The 24,745-nt window shown below is 56.6% G+C and overlaps 2 protein-coding genes across 2 annotated transcripts; both read right to left on the bottom strand.

The window, feature by feature from the left end:
• Positions 1-116: 116 nt before the first annotated feature.
• LOC146584255 (uncharacterized) lies at positions 117-14,394 on the bottom strand. Its single transcript, XM_085325115.1, has 12 exons — positions 14,274-14,394; positions 7,301-11,806; positions 6,789-6,928; positions 6,050-6,214; positions 5,609-5,764; positions 4,739-4,869; positions 3,810-3,898; positions 3,264-3,443; positions 2,882-3,034; positions 1,649-1,768; positions 1,066-1,110; positions 117-898 (listed from the first exon to the last, which is right to left on the bottom strand). The coding sequence occupies exons 1-11, from the start codon at positions 14,332-14,334 to the stop codon at positions 1,067-1,069; spliced, it is 5,745 nt and encodes a 1,914-aa protein (XP_085181241.1). The 5' UTR covers positions 14,335-14,394; the 3' UTR covers positions 117-898; position 1,066.
• A 5,401-nt stretch (positions 14,395-19,795) lies between these two features.
• Positions 19,796-24,525, bottom strand: LOC146584254 (uncharacterized). Its single transcript, XM_085325106.1, has 5 exons — positions 24,435-24,525; positions 23,295-24,125; positions 22,183-22,329; positions 21,266-21,354; positions 19,796-20,985 (listed from the first exon to the last, which is right to left on the bottom strand). Exons 1-5 carry the CDS (start codon positions 24,523-24,525, stop codon positions 20,911-20,913), a joined length of 1,233 nt encoding a protein of 410 aa, XP_085181232.1. The 3' UTR covers positions 19,796-20,910.
• Between the last annotated feature and the right edge of the window lie 220 nt (positions 24,526-24,745).

Below are 24,745 nucleotides of genomic sequence, written 5' to 3'. Positions count from 1 at the left end.
AGAGCCCAGCTGCAAACATCCCACCCAGCTCACCATACCACTGCTGTGCACCTGCCCCCATCCCTCGGCACAGCAGGAGACATGGTTGCCATAGGATCAGAGATGCTTATGCCCCTCAGACACTTTATTGAACGAACCGTATTTGACAAAGATTTTTTTTTCTTAAGAAATAGAGATGCCCTCTCACACGCAAAAAAAAATTTTCTACCACCCTTTCTGATTGTGGGGGTGAATTTTGCCCTTACATATCCAGTAGAGACATCAGTCTAATTCTGGACTAGTCCTGTGAGTTGCTCCTTCTCTGGGAAGCAGGAGCCTCTGCACTGCCCGAGAGGAAAGGCTCAGGACAGGAGTGGGATGCAGGACACCTAGATACCACGAGCCAAAAGGACCATCTCAATGGGCCACCAGAGGCAGTGACACGCTCAGGGGTTTGGCTTCATCCAGCCCATACGAGGTGCAGAAACCCTTTCCCACTTGCTGGGACACAACCATCCCTCCCCTCCTGCCTCTCCTGAGATGCAGGGAAGAGGAGACAGTTGACTGACACAGCTCAGAAATACTTGCCCGCCTCCCCAAAGGCGGGGAGGGACCTGGTTCGTTGGAGCAGCCCGGCACAACAGGTACCCACAGGGCTGCAGCCAGGATAGGGTGAATAAAGCAACCAGCTCCCTGTGACTTATCTGGGAAAGAAATGTGAACTTCTACCAGCAAATGCAACTGCAAGCACCCTGCACTGAGGGTACGGGATGATTGTGGCTACAGCGAGCAGGGCAAACAGGGTCACGCAGGTTTCCTGCGTGGGAATGGGAGCAAAACGCTTGTTGGAGGATCAGCCATGGCACAGATCATGGTGGACGAGGAATGGTACGAGTGTCAAGTTATACAGCCTCCCCATCTGCAAGAAAGAAGCAGCAGTAAGTGCTCACTGCCTTGAATGGGGTCAGAGCCTCCCACCCTGGCTGTAGCCCCACACTTTTCCCCTGGGCCTGGGACAGGCTGGGCCCTGGGTGCTTTCTGCCTGCTGCGGCAGGGGTGGGAGCAAGCAGTCCTGCGTGCACTCACCTTACTGCTCGTCTGAGTAGCTGTCTGCCTCTTCCGACGACCGCCCTGTCATTCCCAAGAACGAAGACAAATCAGTTTATGCCAAAGAACCACATTGTCCATGTTTCTCCTCCCCTTTTGGTGTCATCATCCCCAGACTATACTGGTGCTCTCSCAGGTAGCCCACGTCCAGGCCTCCAGTGCTGGACACCACAGAAGGCGTTTGTGCTCCCATGTGTTGAACCCATCAGCTCCCCAGGGAGGAGATGTTTTGGATTGTGTCAGCAATGAGATATTTTGGGTTGTCAGCAAGGAGCCACCACCGTTGGCCACCCCATTTCCCAGGCTTGAAATATCACCTCTGGGATCTCTCAGGGAGTGAAGGGTTTCCTAATCTAGACCCTTGCTCCAAACCCTCCTCTTCCAGTCACCACTGAAGAAGCCTAATCCCAGGCGGACCAGACACACACCAAACGCAGCACTGGCCAGCCCATGCTTGGACCCCCTGAAACCCCTCCCACACCYGCTGTGGGCAGTCTTTGCATCAGCCACATGGAGACTGAGCGGGTCTCCCACCCCAGCACTCCACTGGCTGGAAACCCACCGGTGCTGCGTGGCTGGTATCCATCACAGCCAATCTTTGGTCTCTTCTCGCTGTACTTGGCACAGAGCTGGGCACTTCCCGCCTGGTTACAGCACCAGTCATGCAACTTCAGCTCCTGGTCTAGAGGCAGAAATTAGAGCAAGAGGAGGAAAGCAGGAAACACCAGCTCCAAGCAGGGCAGCGTCAGCTCGTACCGGCCGCAGCGCGTGGTGCAAAACACCATGTTTTGCAGGTATCAGATTATCCATGCTCCCTCCAAGGGCAACAGTATGTCAGGAAATAGATTTGCATGGAGATTAAAATGATTTAGAGGCTAYGGTGACGCCAACCTCAGCCACGCGACTTGGCATGGGGAACCCTCCCGCCATCCCAGCCCACCCCGGTGTCACAGAGGCAAAGGGCAGAGGAGAAATGGTTGAATTCACTCACCCACAGCACCAAGCCTGGTGAATCTGTGTGCATTTCAAAGCCCTTGATTTACTGGGGTAAAATCCCTTCTAGATGAATATCACACCTATCCTTTATAAACCGCAGTCTCATTTCACACCAATTTCATGCCTTGTCTGATTTCACACCGATTTCCCCTCCACAAGCTCCTGGATTTATTGCTGCCTTGACTCACCTCCTGCTGGCTGCAGGAGGCTGCAATTAGCTGGGCATTAGCGCAGTGCTGCTGCATTAGCTCGGCATTACTAAAGCCTTGGGACATGAGGATGCTACTCTCAGCCCTTTCTCCACCCTTTATCCTGCTGGGCTCCAGCTTCCCCAGATGATAGATACAAAATACAGCTAAGCCTACAGGTCAACCTGGGCTGAAAAGCCTGTGGGTGCAAGGCACAGTGCTGGAGAGGGAGCTGGTCCCTGCCACAGCGGTGAGCTCTGCAATGCCAGCGCYGCTGCAGCTGGCGAAGCCACACGCCAGAGACTGGCAGCAACCATGCCCTGGCCAGGTGGCCCACGAATATGCCCAAGCAGCTGGCAAGCTCCCCGCAGTGCCAGGCACCAAGCTGGAAAATACCACAACCCTTTGCTCGTCAGCCTCTGATTGCCACTGCCAGCCCAGCGCATGCCAGCCTTGTGCTGCTTGCCCTAACATCATGTCACCTCTCTCTTGGCACGAATTTAGCTCACGGCTAAAGATATCAGTGGCCTCTGCAGGAGGCTAATATTCCTGACCCGCGGAATAACGCTGCCGTGGGTTASGGTCGGGAGAGCCGGGCTGCCTGTGCTTACCACGGTAAGGGGACGCCAGCCTCAGGAAMCGCCAGTACCTCTCCTGCCGCCCCTCCACGAGCTGGCTCTGGCTGTCGTAGAGGCACCGGACCCCGGCGCCGTACTGGTTCGGAAAGGCGGAGTGCAGCATCGTCAAGCGGCCGCCCAGCCGGCCTGAAACGGGGCAGCGGTGAGCATCGCCGCGGTGCCTCCGGTCCGCGGCCCCGCGGAGAGGAGGGGGGCTTCCCTTCGCCATCGTCCATCGGTCCTGCCCCGAGGGGCAGCACTGCCTGCATCCCCCCTCCTCGCTCGCCCCGATGTCCCCTGCCTGGCACGCTAGCAGAGAGCCCAGCCACCCCGCGGGGGTCCTGGGGAGGGTCCGGAGAGCGGCGGCACCACTTGCCTGCCCGGGCGCTCCTGAAGCGATGGTCCCGCCGCCCTTGCTGCAGGGAGCAGGGGCACGCGGGCAGGCCCCGGCTCCACACCCGCGGCTCCTGCTGCTGCTCCGTCCACGCCAGGCACTTCAGCCTGTAGTTGATCCCCCYGCGGCTCCCCAGCTGGTATATCCACAGCCCACGGAGATCTGGGGAGAAGCAGGGAGAGAAACCAGCAGCTGACGCCTCCGGCCAAGGTTGCCTTTGGCTCAGTACGAGAGGTGACTATTGCTGATGCAGAAAGTTAACCCAGCACGGACCCYCAACCCCGAATATAACACTGCCAAACCATTGCCAGGGAAATGGGAAACAGATGCTTTTGCCAAGAAGAAATCCTGGACAGAGCCATTTCTAAAGAGCAGAGCAAAAAGTGCCCGTGAAGATGGTAGGGATATTTCAAGCACGTAGATCAACCTTAGGACACAGCTGGTACTTGAGGGGAAGTCTTGGCCTTGGTGACATCTTGTTGCCTCCAGCAGGCCAGATTTTGATGTCCCCGGGCTGCGCATCCCTACCTGTGTTGTAGCCCCTGAACTGGTCAGGGCGGTATTTAGCAGCTGGAGGTCTTTGAGTGAGGTCGTCGTTGTGGTAAAATCCATCCCCACTGTGTGCAGAAAGAAGAGAAATAAATAAGTAAAAAATCAGAGACTGCAATTCCTGGAGCGGGTCGGATTCTGCCCGGCCTCAGCCCATCCCTGGGCCACCCCTTCGCCCGCCTGGAGCTGCTCCCGGCCGGCCCCGTGCTCTCCGAGTTGCGGCGCAGTGGGCTGCTGGGCAGAGGCGCAAGCCGTGCCAGGCTCCGCGTCCCTTCCACGAGACGCTGCGAGTTTTGGTGCAGCTGAGGCTCGGGGCCCTCGGGAACTGGGGGTTGCGCTGTTTTCACAGCTGGGACGCAGCGTGTGAGCGCTCGCACACAAACGTGCGTGTGCACGCTGTGCTCCTCGCCCCGTGAGTCTCGTTTTAACCCAGCAGTGGAAAACCACTAATAACCGGATCCTGGAGACTGCCAGTCTGTGAAGCCCCAGCGCAGAGCGAGGGATAATGTAACCAGGGTCAGGAAGCGCCTGCTCGAGCCAAGCAACTGGAAATCCCTTCCGAGCAGCGCAAAGTTCATTAAACACAAGCTATTCCCCACAACTAATCCTCAAACTGCCAAGGCTCTGCCAGTCCCGGGCTACAGCGGGATGTGAAGATCTTATCGTCAGCATAGCCCAGCACATAAGGGTTTTGCGGTGCGATCCAACTAATGGGGCAAACACCCGTGTGTAGGGCTGTTAGGCCACACGGGTGAGCAGACCTCAGCTGGGCTGCCTCATCCGTCCAGTGCGCTTCGGTGGGGAAGGATTAAACCAGCCAGAGCCTGCAGCTCAGCTCAGCCCGGTGCTCGGAGAAGGCAGGGGGTAGGAAACCATCCGTACGGCCCCTCTGAGCCACGAACAACTACCTGGAATAGCCGATGAGCACATTCGTAGCAGCAAGTTGGGTGTAATCCCATTTCATGCCTCCGTCTTGGTACAGGATCAGGAGATAGGATTTGAAGCCATCAGTGGTGAGGACGGCTTGGTATGTGCTTGTCTGTGGAGATACAAGGCAGTCGGCTCAGAAACCAAGCAAAGCTGCTGGGTTTAAGATTAGGGGTACRGGTCCGCGCTTGCTGCGGATGGCGAGACAGAGGGGCTCAATTCCTAAAGCGCGAGGAAAATGCAAGTCTGGGTTGGTTTACGTTCTGCATGACAAGCATGACATTTTTACTTCGATGTGGTTTCATGAGAAGCCTCAAAGTCAGACAGTGTTTTGTAACTGAAAAAAAATAGCGTTTYTGGTACACAGTGAACTTGCCTCACATTAAAGAAAGATTTTAGAGAGCAGAGGGAGTTCAACTAACAATGTTCCCCCCAAAAACCTGTAAATCACCAAACATGGGTGTAGCCCATTGCCTTTTAGCACAAAGCTTACCAATACTGAGCTTTTGCACAAAATCAGTTTCTTATTTTCAGGCACAGGCGATGTGAGTGCCCGTGGGCCGGCAGAAATCTCCACAAAAGAAAGCACAAGCATCAGCCCGGGCTTGCAGCAGCTCTCGGTGCCGACACCAGAAACAAGGTGGACTCTGCACCAGCCCCAGGAGTTCACTGCTCAGTTTGTCCATCCCTACCTCTTAAACACTCCCAAGGATTTTCAGGAATCAGCTCAGCCCTCTGGCAGGAAAATCCAACCAGCATATCCAAACAGGGGACCAGTATCCTAACCCCCCCCACACACACACACAGAGCCCAATTTGATGGCAATCCCTTAAGCTCCAGCAGTCCCTCACCCTCCTGGTGTCAGTCTGCGCTGTGTGGGCAGGAGCCTTCTCCCAGGTGACCTTCAGAGTCCAGACCGCTGAGTACGAGGTTTTCATGTACCGCCGAATCTTGGCTTCCACATCGCGGACGAAGGGAGGTGTGGCAGAGTTCAGGGTGAGGAACTCCTGCGGGTTTGGTACATGCGTGTGGACGTTATCTCTCAACAAAGCAAAGACATATCTAAATTTGGCCCATGAAGGGAGCAGCAGTAGCCCAGATGCTCTATCCGAGAGGGCAGAGCCTTTCTGCTCTCAGGTCTGGCCCAGTCGTGGGAAGTGCCACTCATTGGCTCGGTTGATTATACATCGCAAGGGGCATCCAAAAAACATGTAATGAGTTTATTATCGAAAGGTGCTTAATGCAATAGTCCTCAGAGCAACCTAGTGTAGCACACAAGTGGCTTCACTGACCTGGTAAAACGTGGTGCCGACCCCTCTGGAGAAGTCTGCATCATCCCAAAACACGGCGATCATGGGAACCTTCTCATGGCCATTAAACCCACCRGGAGGTGGGTTGGGGTATTGGAAGACGTTGTTGTCTGAGGCTGGGAAAATGATTTGTCCGTTGTCTGTGAACTGAACACAGTGATCCATCCATCAGTTCCTACATCTGACGTGAAGTCAGGGCCGGCAGGACAAGCTGCTCAGACGTTTGTGGGCCAGGCTGATGCCCCTTGATGCCTGTTGGTTTGTGGCAGGCCCCGATGCCAGATGCAGCCTGGTGGGACCCCTGGGACCCCACGCTGACCTGACGGGGACTGAGAACAAAGCAGCAACCCGTGATGGTATAGCATGGAAACCATAGCATGGGGGAAATGATTAAAGCTTTTGGTTAACCTCTCTAACGGGCTCTACCAAATCAGACACTGGAAACCACGTTACAAAATAGGGATAGGAAGGGCCCCAGCATCTCTGTGGTGGCAATCAACAGATGTTTGAAATYTCTGAGAACCAAACCTGAGGAAGGCCACTGCCAGACCCCACTGAAACGGCCACAGAGTCACCTCCCACTGTGAACAGGCACTGAAAGCATCCTGCTTAATTCACCTCCCCAAGGCACCCATCCTACGTCCCCAGCATCCATTCTCTCCTACCAGGTTTTTGGGTGATGGCCATCTACGCACCAACAAGTCAAGCAAGTTAGACTCACATAGAGAGAATCAYGCAGGGTTTTCCCAAATGGGAATCCAATCTCAGGCTTGAAAAGTGGAGAATTAAAGTCCAGTCTCCTTACAACATACTCGCGGTCGTTTTCCCTTGCTCCATATCCATAGAGGGGCACCGCTGGAACTGAAACGAAACAGAGCAAGGGACTGCAGCAGGGAGACAGCAGTAAGTTAAACATCCCACGCCTGTTTCTAGAGACTTTTATAGCCTCCAGCTCCACTTTTATGTCTGTTAAATAAAGTATTTGGAGGGGATTTTTTCTGTACGATAACAGGCAAAAAGGTCTGCTCAGCCCAATGGAAGAGCCAGGCTCCTGCTGTGTGTACTCAGCATCCCATGCTCATCCAGACACCATGGGAGCTCCTAGCAGCACATCTCCCACCAGCATCCTGACCCCTGTCCAATCATCTCAGCTCTCCCTCCCCGTCTGCCCACTGCAYGGGTTGAACCCCACTGCTGCTCCCACCCCAAGTCATCCTCACACGCCTCCCCTACCTGTGGTCACAGACATCAGGGCTTCAGGCCTTCCCAGTGGAGCTGGAAGCGTGTTGGATGATGCCTGGGGGAGAGCAGCTGCCCCATTTACTCCTGGCCTGGGGATCACCTTTGCACCACCATGGAACAGGGCCAGTGGGGCCGGTCCAGCAGCTGTGGGGCTGCAGGATACGGTCGGGCGTGAAGTTGCTGGTGGCCCTCCCCAGGCTTCTCCCTGGCCTGGGAAGGCTGCAGAGACGCTCGATCCAGCAGCAGCAGAGCCCGCAGCGGCTGCACTGGTGAGTCCCGTGATTGCCTTGCTGCCTGAGGAGGGCTGCAGGGCCATGGGTGACGAACCGCCAGCAGATCCTAGTCCCGTGATTTTTGTTGTGGGGTTTCCAGCAGCAATCCTGATAGCAGCAAGGCCAGGGGACCCCCCTACTGCTGGACCTTGCACTAGTGAGGGTTGAGCAGGGGGCTTTGCAGGCGCTGCAGGAAGTGGCTGAGCTGCGACTCCTGGCCTCATTGCCACACTGGAGAGCCTGGGACTCAGCTTCCCTGGGCTATCGGCATCTCCTCTCCCTTCAGCAGAGAGAGGGCCAGACAGGATCCCAGGGCTTTTGGGCTGGGGAGGTGGCAGGAGCAGGGCAGATCCACCAGGAATTGCTGAGGCTACCCTAAGACCTCCCTTCTCCAGTGTAGATGGTCCTGCTGGCAAGTCACTTGCGGAAACTGGAGAAGAAAATCCAGAGCCAGCAGACAGACCCTCAGCAGCAGGAGGCACAGCTGGACCCACACTAGGAGACACAGGGGCAGCCAGGAGCTCTTCTCCCAAAGGTACTGGCATTCCTGAGGCTGTCTTGTCATCAGGAGACCAAGGAAGGGTACTTCCAGCATCAGCCAGTGGCCCACTGAGCACCTTTGCTGCGGCCAGCGGTATGCCTGCTGCCACTGAGCTGCTACCACTCTGGACACCGGAGGGAAAGGTGGGGGTTTCATTAGGCACCAGCCCTGAGCTTTCCCCCATGCCTCCCAAGGAGGCAGGCAACGCTCCAAGTCCATGCCCAGGGAGCAGCAGAGAAGAGCCCAGCAAGCCAGCAATACCAGCAGCGGCAACACCAGTGTCCGGAGCTGACGGGACCAGGATCTGCTTTTGCTGTGGGGAGGCAAGGGTAGATGATGCTATTTGTTTGATGGCTCCTGCCCCATCTCCTGAACTGGTACGAAGGGAAGCTTCATCACCAGCCGAGACTCCTGCTTCTCCTGCAGGCAGTTCCACCACATTGACCTGGCTCAGTTTTGCATCAGAAGGTCCAAGATCTGAACCACTCTGGATGCCAGGGGAAGACACAGGAGAGCCCTCGAGGCCTGAAGACCCTAGGCCAGAAGCAGCAGAATCTGTGTTCAAACCATCAGCTCCTCCAYTGGCATTGGGAAGGCCTGCTCCTGCCATAGTCATGCCAGCTGTCCCAAGTGATGAAGCCCCTTCAACAGACAGAGAGGAGGGTGCAGAGTGCTCCATAGCTCTTACTGCTCCATCAGGGGCTCCCAAAACAGATGTTCCTTCCACAGCAGGGCTCTGCAACTTCCCTGGGGACACTCCATCACCAGGAATGGCCTCAGCCAGTTTATCTGCTTCTCCTGTGGCAGGAGGGACCTCAGGCTGAGCACTTCCCAGGRTAGGTTGCAAAAAGCCAGGGGCACTGGGCTCCCCGAGGTTGCTCACACTGGCAGTTTCCAAAACCGCAACCACATCATTGGCAGAGGCAGGACTGGACAGAGACCCAGCACCAGGCAGCTGATTCATCCCAGCCACTGTCTCGCTGCCCAGAACGGAACTCAAAGACGGCTCACCCTTGCCTCTGCTGCCACCTTCTCCCAGYACCTGCTCTGCCATGCTGGTTTTGCTCCCCTCTGCTGCCAGCAGACCCGGGCCAGTGCCAGGCCAGTCCACGGGGACAGGTAACACAGGTCCCACCAGGCTGAAGGATGCTGAGCTGGGGGCATCTAGTGCTGAACTCAASCCAGGACCTTGTCCATCGTTTCCAGGGAGTCCTGCTCCCTCAGAAGTGCTGCCCACCAACCCCTGTAGCTCTGACCCTTCAAGAGGTGGGAACACAGGAGTATTGAGGTTTGGACTTGCTGGCATCTCTGCTCCATCTTCAGCCCCAGAAAGGGTGCCAGCTACAGCACCTGGGGCTGTCTGAGGAGAGTTGGCAGTGCTGAGGGTTTCAATGGGCAAATCCCCTTGTCCTGCAGCTGCCTCAAGGTCAGAYTCCAGGCCAGAACTGCCAGGAGCTGCAGGGCCTGGTGAGGACATTTCTCCCAGGGTTGTAGCCACTCCTGCTCCATTCCCAAGAGACGATGGATGGGACAGTTCAGCATCCGTCAGAACTCCTGCTTCTCCTGCTGACAGCTCTCCCAGGACTGCAGGATCCTGCTGTGGGCTGAAGGCTGGAAGACCGGTGTCCACATCAGGGCTCGAGCTCTCTGGATTTCCTGCCCCTGCCCCATTCCCTGTGCTCTCAGCCCCCAGATCTGCAGTGAGGTCTGGACCACCCTCGCTGTCCAGAGAGGCCCGGGAAGGGTWKTCAGGGCCAGGAGCTGCCTCTGGGAYGGGTCCTACTCCTTCAGTCTCCAAAACAGAGGATGCTGAAACCACATCATCAGGGGAGGCAAGACCAGATGGGGACCAGGCTTCAGGCAGCTGATCCATCCCAACTGCTGTCCCACTGCCCAAAGTGGAGCTCAGGGACGGCTCGCTCCCTGTCGTGATGCCACCTCCTCCCAGCACCTGCTCTGCTGTGCCAGCTTCACTCCCCTCTGCTTCTGGCAGCCCCGGGCCCAGGCCAGGCCAGCCCTCAGGGGCAGGTCCAAGGGCAGCTAAGCTGGGGATATCTAACGCTGGGTTCAAGCCAGTGCCTAACCCGTTGGCTGAGGGGAGCCCTGCTCCCTCAGAGATGCCAGCTGCTGTCCCCTCTGACTCTGCCCCCCTGAGGGATGGGGACACAGAAGCACTGAGCCTGGGGCTCGACAACATCTCTGCTCCATCATCAGCCCCAGAAAGGGTGCCAGCCACAGCATCTGGGACCAGCTGAGGAGAGTCAGCAGTGATGGGGGAGGCAAGGGAGGCCAAGGACCCAGCAGGGATGTCCRCAGGGGATGGCAGACCAACAGTGGCAGTGTCCCATGGAGCAGGGTACAGGGAAGACTCAGCTGGAGCCACGGTCCCCGCAGGCGGCCACACTGGGTGCTCCAGGAGCGGTGCGGCGACCAGGGAAGTGGCGGTGGTACTTTGCACATCGGTCTCTGCAGGTGCTGCGAGAGCCCCACTAGCTGCAGGAGATGGGGCTGAATTAGGGCTGTCCAAATACACCTCTGGAGACCTCTGCTCATCCCTGTTGGGTCCTGGTAAAGCATCAGGGCTCAGTTCTGTCTCGCCAGCAAAGCGGGAGGTTTCATCCGGCTTTCCTGCTGCTCCCAACACCATCCCATTCCCTGGAGCGGAATGGGACAAGTCAGATGTGCCAAAAGCACCATCAATTGCATCTCCTGCAATTCCAGCCTCTAAAGGAGTGGGACCTTCCTCAGCAGCCGGGGCTGTTTCTCTTGATGGCTCCCAGATGAGGCCCGTGGTCTCACTGGCGTGCTCGTCCTGCTGTGTTGCAAGCAACTCTCCAGCTCCGGGGTTTGGAGTCAAGGAGGGGGCACTCGCTCCGCTTCGGAAATCCACAGCGAGGGTTACACCTTCCTCACTCATACCCACCGTGGCTGTATCCAGCCCTCTGCTTGGTGGTGTGGTGATGCCAAGACCCAAGGGGCTGCTGACAGCCTGGTCCCCAGTTGTCCCGGGGATCAGCTGCACCCCCGCATCTGATGGGGAAGGGAAATTTGGGATGGATGCAGTGACAGCAGAAGGCTCCAAGTCCTCTGCTCCCTCTCTTGCCACAGACGCTGAGAAGTTGTTGGTGGGGTCCACAAAGACCAGGGAGGCTGGGGTAACCCCGAGGGATGTGTCAGGAGCAGCTTCTGTTACATTAGGCTCAGCATTTGGGGAGGAAAGGGGCTCACGTGTGGAAAATGAGGCAGCATCTGCAGCTGGAGCATCCAAATCCCGTTCATTTTCTTGAGACACATTAAGGGACTTGGTCACATTTGTCAAAGCTTGGGGGTCTCCAGCAGGCACCTGTGTTTCTTCKGGCCCTGAAGGCGATGGACTGGCCTCAGCATTGCTCCCTGCCACTGAGCGGGGGCCGTATTCGTTCGCAGCTGTCACCAAATTGCTCAGCTCTGCCCCGGTGGGGAAGGGTGGGCTCGTGGGGCCTCCAACAAGGAGGCTATCTGCCAGCGAGGGGGCGATTTCAGCRTTGGTTGTGGTGCGTGGCAGCAGAGCCGCTGCGGTGCTCGTCTCTGCGGTCCCCGGCACCAGGGCGCGGGGCAGTGAGCTGTCTGCGGTGGAGGSAGAAGCCGTGTCCACCCCAAACGGCCCCTCCGTGGTGACAGGGACCGCGACAGCAGCCCCGAGCCCTGCAGAGAAACACAAATCAGAGCCAGGTTAAGGAGCATCCTCCTGCCACGCTGAGCACCGCACACGGCCCCAGCTGTGCAGCCCCGGGCACTGCACCAGGCCCTGCCCCGGGGGAAGGAGGGCAGGGGTGCTGGCAAGGAGGAAGGGTGTCCCACGTGCCGGCTTGGGGTCGGCCTAACTGCTATCACATCCTTCACACAGTCCAAAAGCAACCAGGTGGCAGCCGTAACCCAAGCTGGGCTTCGCTGTGGAAATGCATGGGGAGGCAGGGGGGAAGGGACTGGGGGGCAGAGGGAAGGGACAGCTTTGGGATGAGCAGAGGCACGGGTGGGGGGGTGGCYAAGCTGAGAAAGAGCACGGCATGGTAGGGATGAGTGAGGGGGAGCAGGGTTTGTGTGTACATGAAAGGGGACTTTAGAGAAACGCCTGAAGGTGATTTTGTTCCTGTGTTTCATGATAGGGGGCTGAGCTCTTTAATCACGAGCACCTGGCCACAATTTCTGCAGCAACATTATCTCTGAGCATCCTCCCACAGAGCTGTTAAACCACAGGGCTGGGCCACAGCCAGGGCAGGTTATTTGCACCCTGCTGCATTCCCCAGCAGACCCTGTTAGGTGAGCTGCAGCCCGGGCCTGTCCCTTCCTGGGAGGGCTGGGGAAGACAGCTAACGTGCCCATGGAGCTGCTAAAAAGCAGGGAGCTTTTCTAAGCCCTGTTTTCTCTTGCTGCTGCCTTACAATGCACCATCTGAYTGAAGATACAAGAAGCGCAATCCAGGCCATCGTGTACGCAGCAGGTTGGAGATGGCACGGCAGCTCTGCAACGTCTTGCATCCCACTGCGTTAGCAGCAGTTGACTGACGCAGGACACGGTTCGTTCCAGGTCAGGGAGAAATGCTTGCGTATGCACAGGCACAAGGGGCTACGGCTGCTCAATACCACAGGATGCTGCAGCCCAACCCAGATAACGCTGTGAAGGGACGGCATTGCCTGGCAGTTGCCTCAGAAGAGCTGGGGACCAATAAATCTAGTTCATACCCCCAAGAGCATTTCAAAGTGCAATCTTAGGACAGCCCTTAGCACTCTCTCCTCTTTGCAGAGCCACCCCAGAGCATACTTATTTCTGCAGAACCTCTCTGGTTCTTACGTTTTTCACCTGTTGGGTGTCTGGGATGCATTAAAATACACATTCTTTAAAGTTTTTTGACAGGTGAGGAGTTGCAGCTTAGTAAAGTATTTATTAATTGCACATGACTTTTGATTCATTGCAATTAAGCCAGGTTCATTAATCYTTTCCTGGGGTCAGAGCCTGTGCTCTCCTGCTCAGTTCCCACATACCCCATGAGGTGGGCTAACACTTAAAGCTGTCAGTGGAAACTGAGGGGTTTGGTACCCTTGGAAGAAATACTGAGCAGCTCCTAGTCTCCTTTTAGGATGSGGATGCAGTTTCTGGAGAGGCCAAGATATCTCTGCCAGCTCTAGGAGTGGCCTGGAGGATCTGCTGACACTTGSCTTTAGGCAGCTGTAATTAGGGGAAACAAAGTCCACCCTGAGGGTGAGATGATCCCCTCAGCACCATTCCTACAGCCCAAGCCTGTTCCTCATCCTGGTGCTCCAGCTCAACAGGTTCCCCCTGTGACTTAGGCAGATCCCCCAAGCAACGGGGATGCCTCTGCCCTCGCTGCCAGCCCAGCTCGTTAGCACACTGATAGCTTTGTGGCAAAGTCATTAATGAAAATTATCTCCTATCCCAGAACAATCCTCAAGGGATCCGTCCCCCTCCAGCCCCCTGTTTCCCTTTCCGCCAGGCCATTTCCTCTCCTTACCCCTCCTGCCCTTCTCCCATCTTGGCTTGCTGAGCTAAGGCTTTTGCAACAACCAACACTTTCCTATCAACCAGAGATCAGCTGCTTCTCTTCTTGTCTCAAAGAAAAGAAAGTGAGTCAGTCAAGTCCCCCCAGGTAAGTCTGACAGGCTCCACCTCCGCGTTTTATCTTAACTCTTCCATGTACAGCAGGAAATGCCATCCACCCTGCAGGCCAGCAACCTGAGCTGCAGATTCACAGGAAGCTTGTGCGAGAGGAGCTTTGCACCACAGCTTGCCCTTCCCCAGGTAGGGGAGGGACAGGAGCACCTCTGGTGTCTTGCAGACCCAATTTGTCAGGTAGCCATTTGGTTTGCTTGCTGGAGGGGTGCATGGTGGCATGCTGTCTCCCCAGTTTTGGTCCTTCTCTCTCCCACAGGATGTGAAGACTGCAACTGGCCCCGCAGCTGCTGCAGCTCACTGCCAAGCCACGGTGATGCCTCTGCATGAAACACCTCCCTAGCTTTTTGGCTGCAAGGTACTGCAAGTACTGGTCATAGGAAAAGCTTCCAGTGTAGCCAGAAAGAAACAGCAGCTCAGCACCTTACYTGCTGGGTCAGGGAGCACTAGAGGTTTGGTGCTAGCAGGGAAACAGAGRACGTACCGTGCAAAATCCACACGCAGCATCCCACGAAGGTCCGCAGCATCCATCCCCTGGCCCCCATGCCACRAGGCCTCCTCTGGGGCTGGGAAGGCTCGTCCCTGCCTGCCTCTCCTGCCAGAGCCGGAGTCCCACAGGTGTAATCCTGTTCCCAGGCCCTCCTATTTATAGGGATGACTAAAGGAGGCAGGTTGCACCCGCTGTCCCCTCCCTCCCCGCTGTGCTTTCCCTCCACGTCCCTGTCACCGTTCCCTGTCTGCAAAGTCCTGCTCCCCCCTCCCCGAGGGCTGGCAGGGGCACACCGTGCTTCCCCACGAAACCCCGCTCCCTCCSCGGGAGCCAGGAGGGCGCTGGGGAAGAGCAGCCCCCTCCCGCCGRGTTTGCCCACGCGCTGCCAGCGGGCGCACAAGAGCATCGCGGGGGACCTGCCGCGCGGCGAAGTGCCGCGGAGCAGCCGGCCGGGGCAGCCGGAGCCAGCGCGGCTGGAAGGTGCCGCCCGTGCCATGGTGCCCACGGGGACACCGTGGGCTTCGAGATCAGCTACCGAGCGGGGTCCTGTCCCGGCGCAAGGCAGGATTCAAGTTCCTGCTCGGCTCAGAGCTGCCCCGGGGCCTCGGGAGGGTTTGCGCAGCTGGAGAGGCAGGGCTGGGGGCAGGCCCTGGGGCACCAGACGAGCCCCCCACCCCTCAGCTGAGGTCCCACTGGGGGTCCCAGTGCAGACAGCCAGCACAGTCCAGCGGCATTGAACACCTCAGCCCCAGATGGGTGCAGCAGTGCAGGAGGGTTGGGGGTGCCAGGAGAGGGGGAACTGGCCAGTGAAGCTMCACTACAAGGTGGGACCAGCTTTCCCAGTTATTAGAGCAGGAAAAGGCCCAGTCCTGGCTACTCTTCCCCTGCTGCTGGCTCAGCTCGTGGCTCACCTCACCCCTATTCCTCGATGTCCCCCCCTTTCCCCAGCTATAGCAATTCCTGCTCCCTGCCTGCAAAGTCCTTTGAGCTCCCCCAGTGAAAAGCATTATGCAAACACCCACCATTACATGTTTTTGTAATCAATTAAATGCTTCTTAAGCAGAAATGCCCCAAGCGACGCCTGCAAAGTGTTATTGGAGGTGTTGCAACCCCGGAGCTGGGCAGCACACGATGTCCTGCCGGAGCCAGCCTTTACTAAGCGGCCACCAAGCGACAYGTCCCCCCGCCAGCCACCCCCAGCCAGGCAGCCTTCCTGGGGGAAACGCCAAGGGAAGCCAAGTCACGGCCGACGAAAGCCTGTCGTATAAACCCACGCATTTCCCCCCCGCCGTGACCAGCGCAGCAGCCCGGGAACAGGGCAGAGCATAAATCAGAGGAGAGAGCGGCGCTCGCCCGGAACGAACGCCCACCAGGAACGCCAAAGCGGTGGCAAGGCAAGGGAGGACGGCGCGGCAGGGGCCCGAGCAGCGGGCGCTGCTGACCACGGGGCCATACGGAGCGAGTGACCATCCAGGCAGCTGCCACACCTGGGCCGGCAGACGCTAAGAGGGATCCAAACCCTCTGGTACTGCCGTATCTTCAGCCAGGGCTGAGGATGCTGTGTTGCTTTGGAAAGCCCTGTGSCAGCCCAGTTGTGGAATATGTGCTTGTGTCAGGAGAGTGGCTCCAGCAAGTGTTTGAGGTGCACAGCGCAGTGGGAACCACACGCATCATCGCAAAYGCTCTGCTTGGCGCGGGGTGAAATAGCTCAGTTGACACGAGGCACTTCCAACCCACCTTGCTCTCAGACCTCTTCTAAGCTGCTGCCTTGCAGCCTGACACCCAGCCCAAGGCTTGCCCATGGCTCCCCATGCCCTGGGCTCTGCTGCAGAGCGGTCAGTCCCTCCTGACTGTGGAGATCCCTGGGCCATCGTGGCACTGCTAGTGCTCCCGTGGATCATCCGCAGCCTGGGGTTTTGCCACCTGTTGGGGCCTTGCTGCCACATCTCCCTTCAGAGCATCAATACCTGGCTCAGCTGGTCACTTTGGGAAGAGGTTGCCAAGTTAGAGATGGCAATGGCAACAGTCACCCCCTGTGGTGCACTGGGACCCACACCGTCAGGAGTCCCTCACATCTGCTTCTCCAGACAGTGCTACCCTCCAAAAACTCCGTCTTCCTGATGCTCCTCTAGCTTTGGTCAGTCCTCAGAGTGTGTACACAGACTGGGTAATGAACCGACTCATCCCTGTACACTGGTTCTGCTAGGAAAGCCCACAGCCCAATGATAGCAGGGCTGATCATCCTTCATCATGAGGCTGGTGCTCCAGTCCCACTCTGGAAAGGGTCTTTCCATCGATCCCTCTGTGATGCCTGAAATGGAGGTCCCCAGCAAGCCAGTGGCTCCTGCAAGAATGGTTAACTGTGGTCCAGGGCTGGCCRAAGTGCCTGCCCCATGGCAGCAATGTGATGGGGACACATTTTCCCAGGCCCACTCTACAGGATGCCAGCTGGCAACTGCATGAGAATCTGCTCCAGAGGGCTCAGCACGGAATGGACACTGGAGCCAGGAAAGAGGGGAGAGAGGAGGCTTGAGCTCTGCAGAAAGCCTGATTTCTGAGTTGGTGTCAGCAGAGTCCTTTCAGACCAAAACCAGCCAGGAAAACAAGCCAGGGAAAGGTTGGTTTGGGGAGCAGACACTCTCCCTCAGCAATCCAGATCTGGGGAGCAGCAAGGTGGCGGATCCCAGCACACAACATCCTGCTGGGCCCAACGCAGCAGCCCCAGGAGGTGCAGGAGGTGGGCAGCCCCCGCATGCAGTGCCTTATCGGCATTCCTGAGTTTAATGGGCTGGTTGTTCCAGCCCCACGGAGGTTTCGGCATCTCTCACCGGGACTGCTCCRGTGTCCCAGCAAGGGCATTTCGAGAAGGGGGGACCAGGTTATCCATCAACCCTGCTGGTTCTGGATCACTTGGTACACCCRGTGCATTGCAATGTTCCCCCATCGCAAGCTGGGCTGATGCTTAGCCATAGCCACTGGCGGGGGGGAAGGGGAGGGTGACGCTGAAAGGGACACCTGAGTCACAAGGGGCCAGCAATTTGGCAAGCGGCCCCGTGACGCCACACCAGCCACACTTCTAGGTGCTCTGAAGGCAGTTTACCCTCTGGGCACAACGGAACCAGAAGCACCATAGGGGAGCAGGGCTGCTCCCAGGAATGGCGCTGCTATGTGAGTGACAGCACAGAGGCTGAGAAATGATTTAAGGRTTGGAAAAGCCCCTGGCTGTGAGGGACCTCCCTGGCTCAGTCTGCTTAATTCATCACAGAGACCTGATTACAGCCAAAGCCTRTCTTCCTGGGGAGGCACGGGCGGCCTCCCTTAACGTGGAGGAAAAGACCCGAAAAGACATCCATGCTTGGAYGCAGAGGCCAGAGCAATCCAAACTTGTACCAGCTGTGCAGTGCAACTGGCAGCAGCTCACCAGGGAAAGGCACCAAGGGCACCCATAGCTCCCCATCACCAGGGGCTCCCAGCCAGGAGTGGGGTCTCCAAGAGGGGTGCACCTTTACTGGGCAATTCYTGTGCTCAGGACTGCAACAGTACTTGGATCCAAGTCCTGAAGGAGCCAGGTGCCCATGGAAAGTGAGAGGCAAGCAGCCGTGGGGCACATAGGTGCCCAGCCCCACTGGGATGGCCAGCACAGAGACCATGGGCATTTGACCATGCTGGGTAGGGGTTGGCTGGAGCACTGTCCAGCACCCTGTCAAAGTCACGTCCCTGTTCTCCATCCCAGGCCCAGGGGTGGAAGGACCCATGGAGACAGGGGTATCTCCTGTCCCGTCACCCCCACATCACTGCAGCGGTGGAAGGAGGCCATGGCAGCCAGGGATAGTAAGTAAGTGCCCCAGTCACCTTTTCATCCCAGCACTTCAGGACCTTTTCCTCCCTTTGTGACGCACTTTGGATCCATTATCCCAGCCCTGGCCCTGTTCCATGTCCTGGGGTCTGAAGTTATGGATTCAGCAGCCGGAGAAATCAGCCCGGTGGGACTTGGCGTGGGAGGACTCTTGGCCTCACTCCACAGCGTAGGCTGATYACGAGGATCATTTCCCAGTACCCCACCAGGCGTCCGCTCCAGGCACCCCTTCTAGCAGCCTTTTCCCTGGCTGCCCGGGCACCACAGTTGAGCGCACCAGGATCTCAGGGACCTGTTGTGCCTTGGTGCTGACGGCCGCAGCAACAGCTTGAAAAAGCCAGAGTCCTAGAATAATGGCACGCATCCGGGATGTGGGGCTGGCCGTGCTTTGTGCCTTTCCTGAGGGGGAGGTGGATGCATCTCCCGGAACTGGCTACATTCCTGAGGAACAAGCCTTACACTATGCCCCACAAAGATTCAGGGGCTGGCGGCAAGCAACGTGTCTACACATGACCCCCCAAGGCAGCCTACAGACGGATCTGAGCACTATCCCCCYGCTAGCGATAACAGGGAGGAATAAGCTGATCTCTCACCTAGGGGATGGGCTGGCCATGAGGAAAAGGATGTGGCATGCCAGCAGCAAGGTCCCTAAGTGACCACGGGAGGATATGCCCTTATATCTCCACACACACACACACAGAGCCTTGCCCCGCATGGGGACCTGCGGACTGGTGCTGCAGCTCATACGGACCGAAGAGCAGGAGGTCCAGCGGCAGGATGGAGAAGCAAATCCTGCTGAAATCAGAGCATCGGGATGAGATGTCTGGGCTCAGCCCCCTCCTCCAGGCCCAGCTGAGCCTCTCCTGGCTTGTCCGGGCCTCCAGGAGTCAGCAGAAGGTGGGATGGTTTCAAAGCACCTTTTCCCATCCTGTCTCACTGTTGGCCCTGTTCCTGGATGGATAATAACTCAAGGGGACTCAAGCAGTTCCTGAGTTTGGCTTCCCCTCATCACCCTCCTGCAGCCCCCCACACACAGCATCCCAGCTGGGATTGGCACCCTCTCACCTGCCCTTGCCACCAGYCCTTTCCTTTTCCAAGGCATCATAGACTGTGAGCCAGAATCAGGGCTGCAGAAAGGGATCAGCCAAAAATAACCCCTAAGAACAACATAGCTATTTTGTTCATCATTTTAGTTTTCAATCTCCCCACAAGGTGACTTGCTTAGGCTAATAATTGCTTCAGTTTGATTTTACTTGCCCAATTAACCAGTTAATAAATGACTTTGCTGCAGGGGGACAGATACTACAGCCGTCTCCTTAGCTGGAGACTGGAAAAAAACAAGGAAGGACCACAGCCCATAGCGTTTCCATGGCCCCACTGTGCACACAGCCGCACCAGCGGTAGGAGGGGCGTAATGGGCCAGAGAGCAGCAAAGCAGGGAGTGCCACAAGCCCCCAGGCTGTTCGGATGCTGGATGTTCAAGGCTGGGCTCCAGCTGTGTGGAAAGGCTTTTCCTTTTCCCACCTTCACTCTATCTGATCTGCAGCCAGACAGGTTTCCCCAGCCCACCAGTCCTCCCCCAGCTCCCTGAACGCATTTGCGTTCTGCAATTGGGTGATAAAACCACCTGCTCCACCTGGGGGAACTGCAAAAKCAAATCTCCCAGTCCATCATTTATTTCAGAGAAGGAAGCATATAAATAAATGTCCAGCTGTGCAGGCACTCATCCTAGCTGGTGGCCACTGCTGGTTCCTAAGGTGTAATCAGATCCACTTGGTCCCCAGTTGAATCCAGGTGGTTTTCCTCCACAGTATCTCTGCTAGAGAGTGAAGCCAAAAATACAAGAAGGTAATTTGGAAAAAAAAAGAAGACATCATCTTTGCCATGAAAAATGCGGGATTTCTCTTTACTGCCTGCCTGCGTTGGTGTGGGTGCGCTGCTCCAATACCAATATCACAGGCAGGCCCAGGRGGGAGACCTGATGGGCTTCAGTTTCATTCATGCTCCATGCTGAGAGCTGAAGAGCACGGCTGTACCCAGAACTGTACTCAGATGGAAAATGGGGGTTCATTTCCTCTTCTGTTTCATTCCCAGAGCCACCCCTGGACTCCATCCTGGCCCTGCTCTGAACACAAAGCAGCCCTCTGGCTTTTTCCCATCTAGCAGCAGCTCTCCAAGGGTTCTGATRTTGCAATATCTCCAGACTGCAAAGCCTTGGAGGTTACTAGTACCAACAGACTAAGCTCTGGACATAGAGACCTGCCACCTACCAGTGTTAACTAGCCCAGGAGCAGGGTCTCCAGATCTCCTTTCTCTTATTTATCAGCTCCATAAAAGGGTTGATATGGCCCATATTCATAAAATCAGCCATCCCTCATTGCCATCCCAACCATGAAAGCCCTTGTAGGGGCTCACGGGCAGCCTGTCTCTCCATCCAGCTGCCCAGAAGAACCAGGGGACAGCAGAAGGTCCAAAATGTGGACATTGGGACTGGTACAAGGCCATAGGAGAGCTTGAGCAAGATGCACGGGGCAAGATGCATACAGACTGCAGAAAGTGACAGGGACAACCCCAGCCCGGGAGAACAGGGTGCAGGGTGCTTTGGTGGTCATTGGCATYGGGGTGTAATGTTGGATGGGGGAGTCTGGGTTCAACAGGAGCTGCACAGGTCACCCTAGAGAGCCACACYATCGTGGAATAAGGAATCGAGAGCAGAATGCTTGCAAATTTACTCAGTTCCCTGCCCTGCAGGTCCTCAGGCTGGGAGGAGAGCATTCAGGTCCTCCTCTTCCCTCTCCACTCCACCATGAAGCCAGCACACGGGAACGCAGTCTGCAGATCCCCACGGAGCTGGAGGAAGAGGACAGTCATGAAACCCACATAGTATTTAAAAACAGTTCAGGAGGGGCTCCCTGATATCCATTTCCCACCAGGAGCCTGGACTAGCCCAGGAGAAGGAAAATTTTTTCCACTTGAAAGGGCTGAGGGTAAAATTCAATGCAGGGTACAGGGTACAGGAGGGAGTCATTCTCCCCACTTTAGCTATCTGACTCCCTCCACAGTTTACTGGACCTCAGCTGGCAAATGCAAACCAGCRTCCCCTCTTCAGTGCACTTCTAGGAGGCCTCACCTTGGACAAAATCAGCTCCTGGGCCACAGAGCTTTCAAGGTCCAGGGGAACGGTTAGGCGCAGTGACAGAAAGAGGTGAGATGATGCACCTAGGAACAGAAAACATGGCTCTTGTTATCCCTGCTGACCCTTCAGTTGCATTGTGGCAGGATCCGGAGCCCTCTCCCTGGGCACCCTCGTTGCAGATCTGTGTCAGCTCATAGGAGACAGCCTCTGCCCCCACCTGGGATTTCTTACCATCCATATTGTACAGGGAAGCACAGAGAGATGAAATGGCTTGTCCGAGGCTATGCAACAAAGCACCTGAGAGAGCAGAGGGAGGTACGGAGACAGATGCCAGCTCCCTAGTCCAGCACTGTCAGTGAGAGACACAGGACCTTCTCTCAGATCACAGCTTGGTCATGTCACGGACCCTTACACTGGCAGGTGAATAACCCTCCTTGTGTACMGAAAACACAGCTGCTGCTCTCCACCTACAACACAGCTGGGAAAACATGCGTTGCTCTCACTTTGACCATCTCCACTGGCAGCAGGAAAGAACCTGAGACACGCATGTGGAGGGAGGGGATATGGAAAAGGTCTCCCTTCCCCGGTTCAGGGCTGGCAGGTCTTTTCAAACCTGCTTTTCAGGCTGCTGCCCACCTTGCGTGTTCCCAAGAGACCACCACACATCTCACTGACTGCCAGTGTCCCCATATCAAGAACACAGCAAAGGCACTGGGCTCCCAGGGCAGATGGCTTTCCTCAGCTCCGCAGGCCAGCCTGGGGACCACCACACCAGCTGCCAGGAAGCCCAAAAGCTACTGCAGTGCCAGGGTGGTGGCAATGCCCATGGTGCAGCAGGGCATGCACAACTCTTGTCAGCCCATCTGGAGGAGGGTTTGGAGCCCCAGGAGGTGAGAAGGGGCTGCACTTACTGGTGTTAGTCACGGCGCTGGGGCAAACAAGCGGTGTCACTGGCTCGTCTGCAGTGGTGCTGATGGTAACCTCTGGACTCTGGGTTGAGTCAGTGGCAGGGGATGAGGGCTCCGTTGATGGGTAAAGTGAGGTTACATYAGCAGTGCCTGCAGAGATGTAAGATGTTTCTACAGCTGGGAAAGGACTAGCCAAAATATARGGCCTCCCCTGCTGCCAGCTCCCCGTTTCCTGAAATGCTGGCATTGCTCTGAGGCCTGGGACTGTGMAAAGACAGCGGCTGGTCCCCCTGGGGAAGAGCCAACGACTGCTCTCAACACTCGGAGGAGTTAACTCCAGTGGGGCAGGCTATGCTCTGGGGTGGAAGCAGCTGAGTCCAGCTCCTCCTGGCAGAGTATTTATAGGAATACAAGCAAATCTGTTCCCACAGCTTTCCAGCCACAAATCCACAWGTCACTGCTGCAATAAGTCTGACGGCCTCAGTACAAATGGGTCAGGAGACAAACTGGAGCATGCTGCCCATACATGCTGTGTCTCATAGCCTGGTGTGAGGATGATTTTTAAATCCACACCACAGCTCCCAAGTTCTTCCTTCACACCTAGKCTGCACCTCCCACACCTGGGGCTACAGATTCCGCCCTGCAGAGGGGAAATCGCTGGCTGTAGCAAAGCATTAATTTTCCCAGCTGATGGCTGCTTCTATTGCAATAAGATCACACAGATTTTTCTGCAGGACTTTTGTAAGCCTGCATTTCCACAGGAATCTGTAGCAGAGACTCTGGCATCCTACACCTACCAGATATACGGTACCATTACTTGTCTGCCGTGTACCAGCATGCAGTGCATGATCCACTCAAACTGGGGAACTGTAGCACCTGAGTTGTACCAGGACTCTTCAGTTAGCCCAGATGCTAACAGAGATGTGGTAAATACTTCAGGGCTAGCAGTAGGGGACAGGGGTGCAGACTGCATCTGCCTCAGGCAGAGACACARTAAGTATGGCCCAGGATGAGGTAATTGGGTACCCACCAGGAACAGGATTGGAGATCCTGAAGGGCTTCATCCAACCCTGAGTGCATCCCCAGTCTCTGAACACCACCTCAATGGTACTCACTTGTTGCTGCACTTGAGGTTTGAGGCACWCTTGTCGTGTCCAGGGCTGTCCCTGAGGTCGAGGAGGAGATAGCAGGGGTGGTCCCAGCTGTGGTCTCTGGCTGGGTGGCAGTGAGAGTGCTCTCTGAGACAGCCGTGCTGGTGACAAAGGCACTTGTGGTGCCTTCCAGCAATGTCGAGGACCCAGCCAGAGTGGCTGTCTCTTCTGTCGTGATGGGAGGAGTCATTGTAGATGAAGATGTACTGCTGGTCTCCTGGGATGTGCTGCAAAGTGGTGAGGTCATGGCTGGCTCTAAACTGGTGCTCGTGGCAAGTGTGGTGCCCTCCATGGTGGAAGTAAGAAGGGGAGAGGTCGAAGGAGGCACCATGCTTGTGTCGCCTCTGGTCAGACTGATGCCTGGAGCTGTGCTGGTCCCCATGGGTGTGCTGGCTGTCGTCTCAGTACAGGTGGATGTCAGGGTTGCAGTGGTTGGAGACTGGGCATCAGTGGTGGTCCCCTTTCCTGTGGTGATGGAGACTACCTGGAATGTGGTAGTGCCAGCAGGCAAACTGGCAGAGCTSTGGGTTGTGCTGCCCCTCTCAGACAGCACAGTGATATTAGAGGCTGCAGGGCTGCTGCCCCAAGTAGTTGCAGTGCTGGCTGTGAAGATGTACGGTGGCGTGCTGGACTTCTCCTCTGGGGTGGTCCCTCTTTCCACTTCAGGGCTGGAGGGAGGAGTGGTGGCTGTGCTGGTGGAGGTAGTGGTGGGCAGAAGTGCTGAGGTCTCCCTAGGTCTCGAGAAGGCAGATAAAGCTGGGGACACTGTCACTGTCACATCTGTGTCTGTGGTCCCTGCAAAGAGGTTAGCGAGTGAAGCATGCAAATGCTTGTCATGAAAGGCTAAAGCCACAGCTGTGCCAGGCACGGCCCAGCATTGCCACCACACTTAAGCTCCCTAAGGGACTCAGAGCCACCAAGAGTCAGGAGCCGGGATTCCCCGTCCCGCGTCAAGCATGGGGATCAGGCACGTCACCTCGAATAGCGACCTGCTCGTCAGTGTGGAAGGATGAGTAAATCTCACAGCCTGACAAGCCCGGAACAACCCATGGACATCTCTAGGTTTCGGGGCAGAAACTCCTTTTGGCCTCAGAGATAAGTCACATTCCACCACCTTCGACCATCCCTGGAGGAAGTCGAACAAACCCGTCCGACAGGAAGAGCAGCTGTTCAGGAACTGGTTACCATGAGACATGCTGGTATCTCATCAGGAGCTTATACAAACATCTCTGATGCAGATATTCAGGAACTGATAACATGAGGCATAAATAATGTGAGCAGGGGAAAACCAGCCCCACTGAACCGGAGTAAAACACGAACAAATCCCAGCTTGCAAGCTCGGGGGCGAGTCGCGAGAGACGTGCTGCGATCCCCGCGAGCCCTGCGCTCTGCCGGGGGCTGCGAGGGACGCGGCG

Source organism: Rhea americana, unplaced genomic scaffold (genome assembly GCF_003343005.1).
Source record: "Rhea americana isolate MKP2758 unplaced genomic scaffold, rheAme1 scaffold_96, whole genome shotgun sequence".
Classification (NCBI taxonomy): domain Eukaryota; kingdom Metazoa; phylum Chordata; class Aves; order Rheiformes; family Rheidae; genus Rhea; species Rhea americana.
The sequence above is the reverse complement of the archived record's forward strand: the minus strand, read 5'-3'. Positions and strand labels throughout refer to the sequence as shown.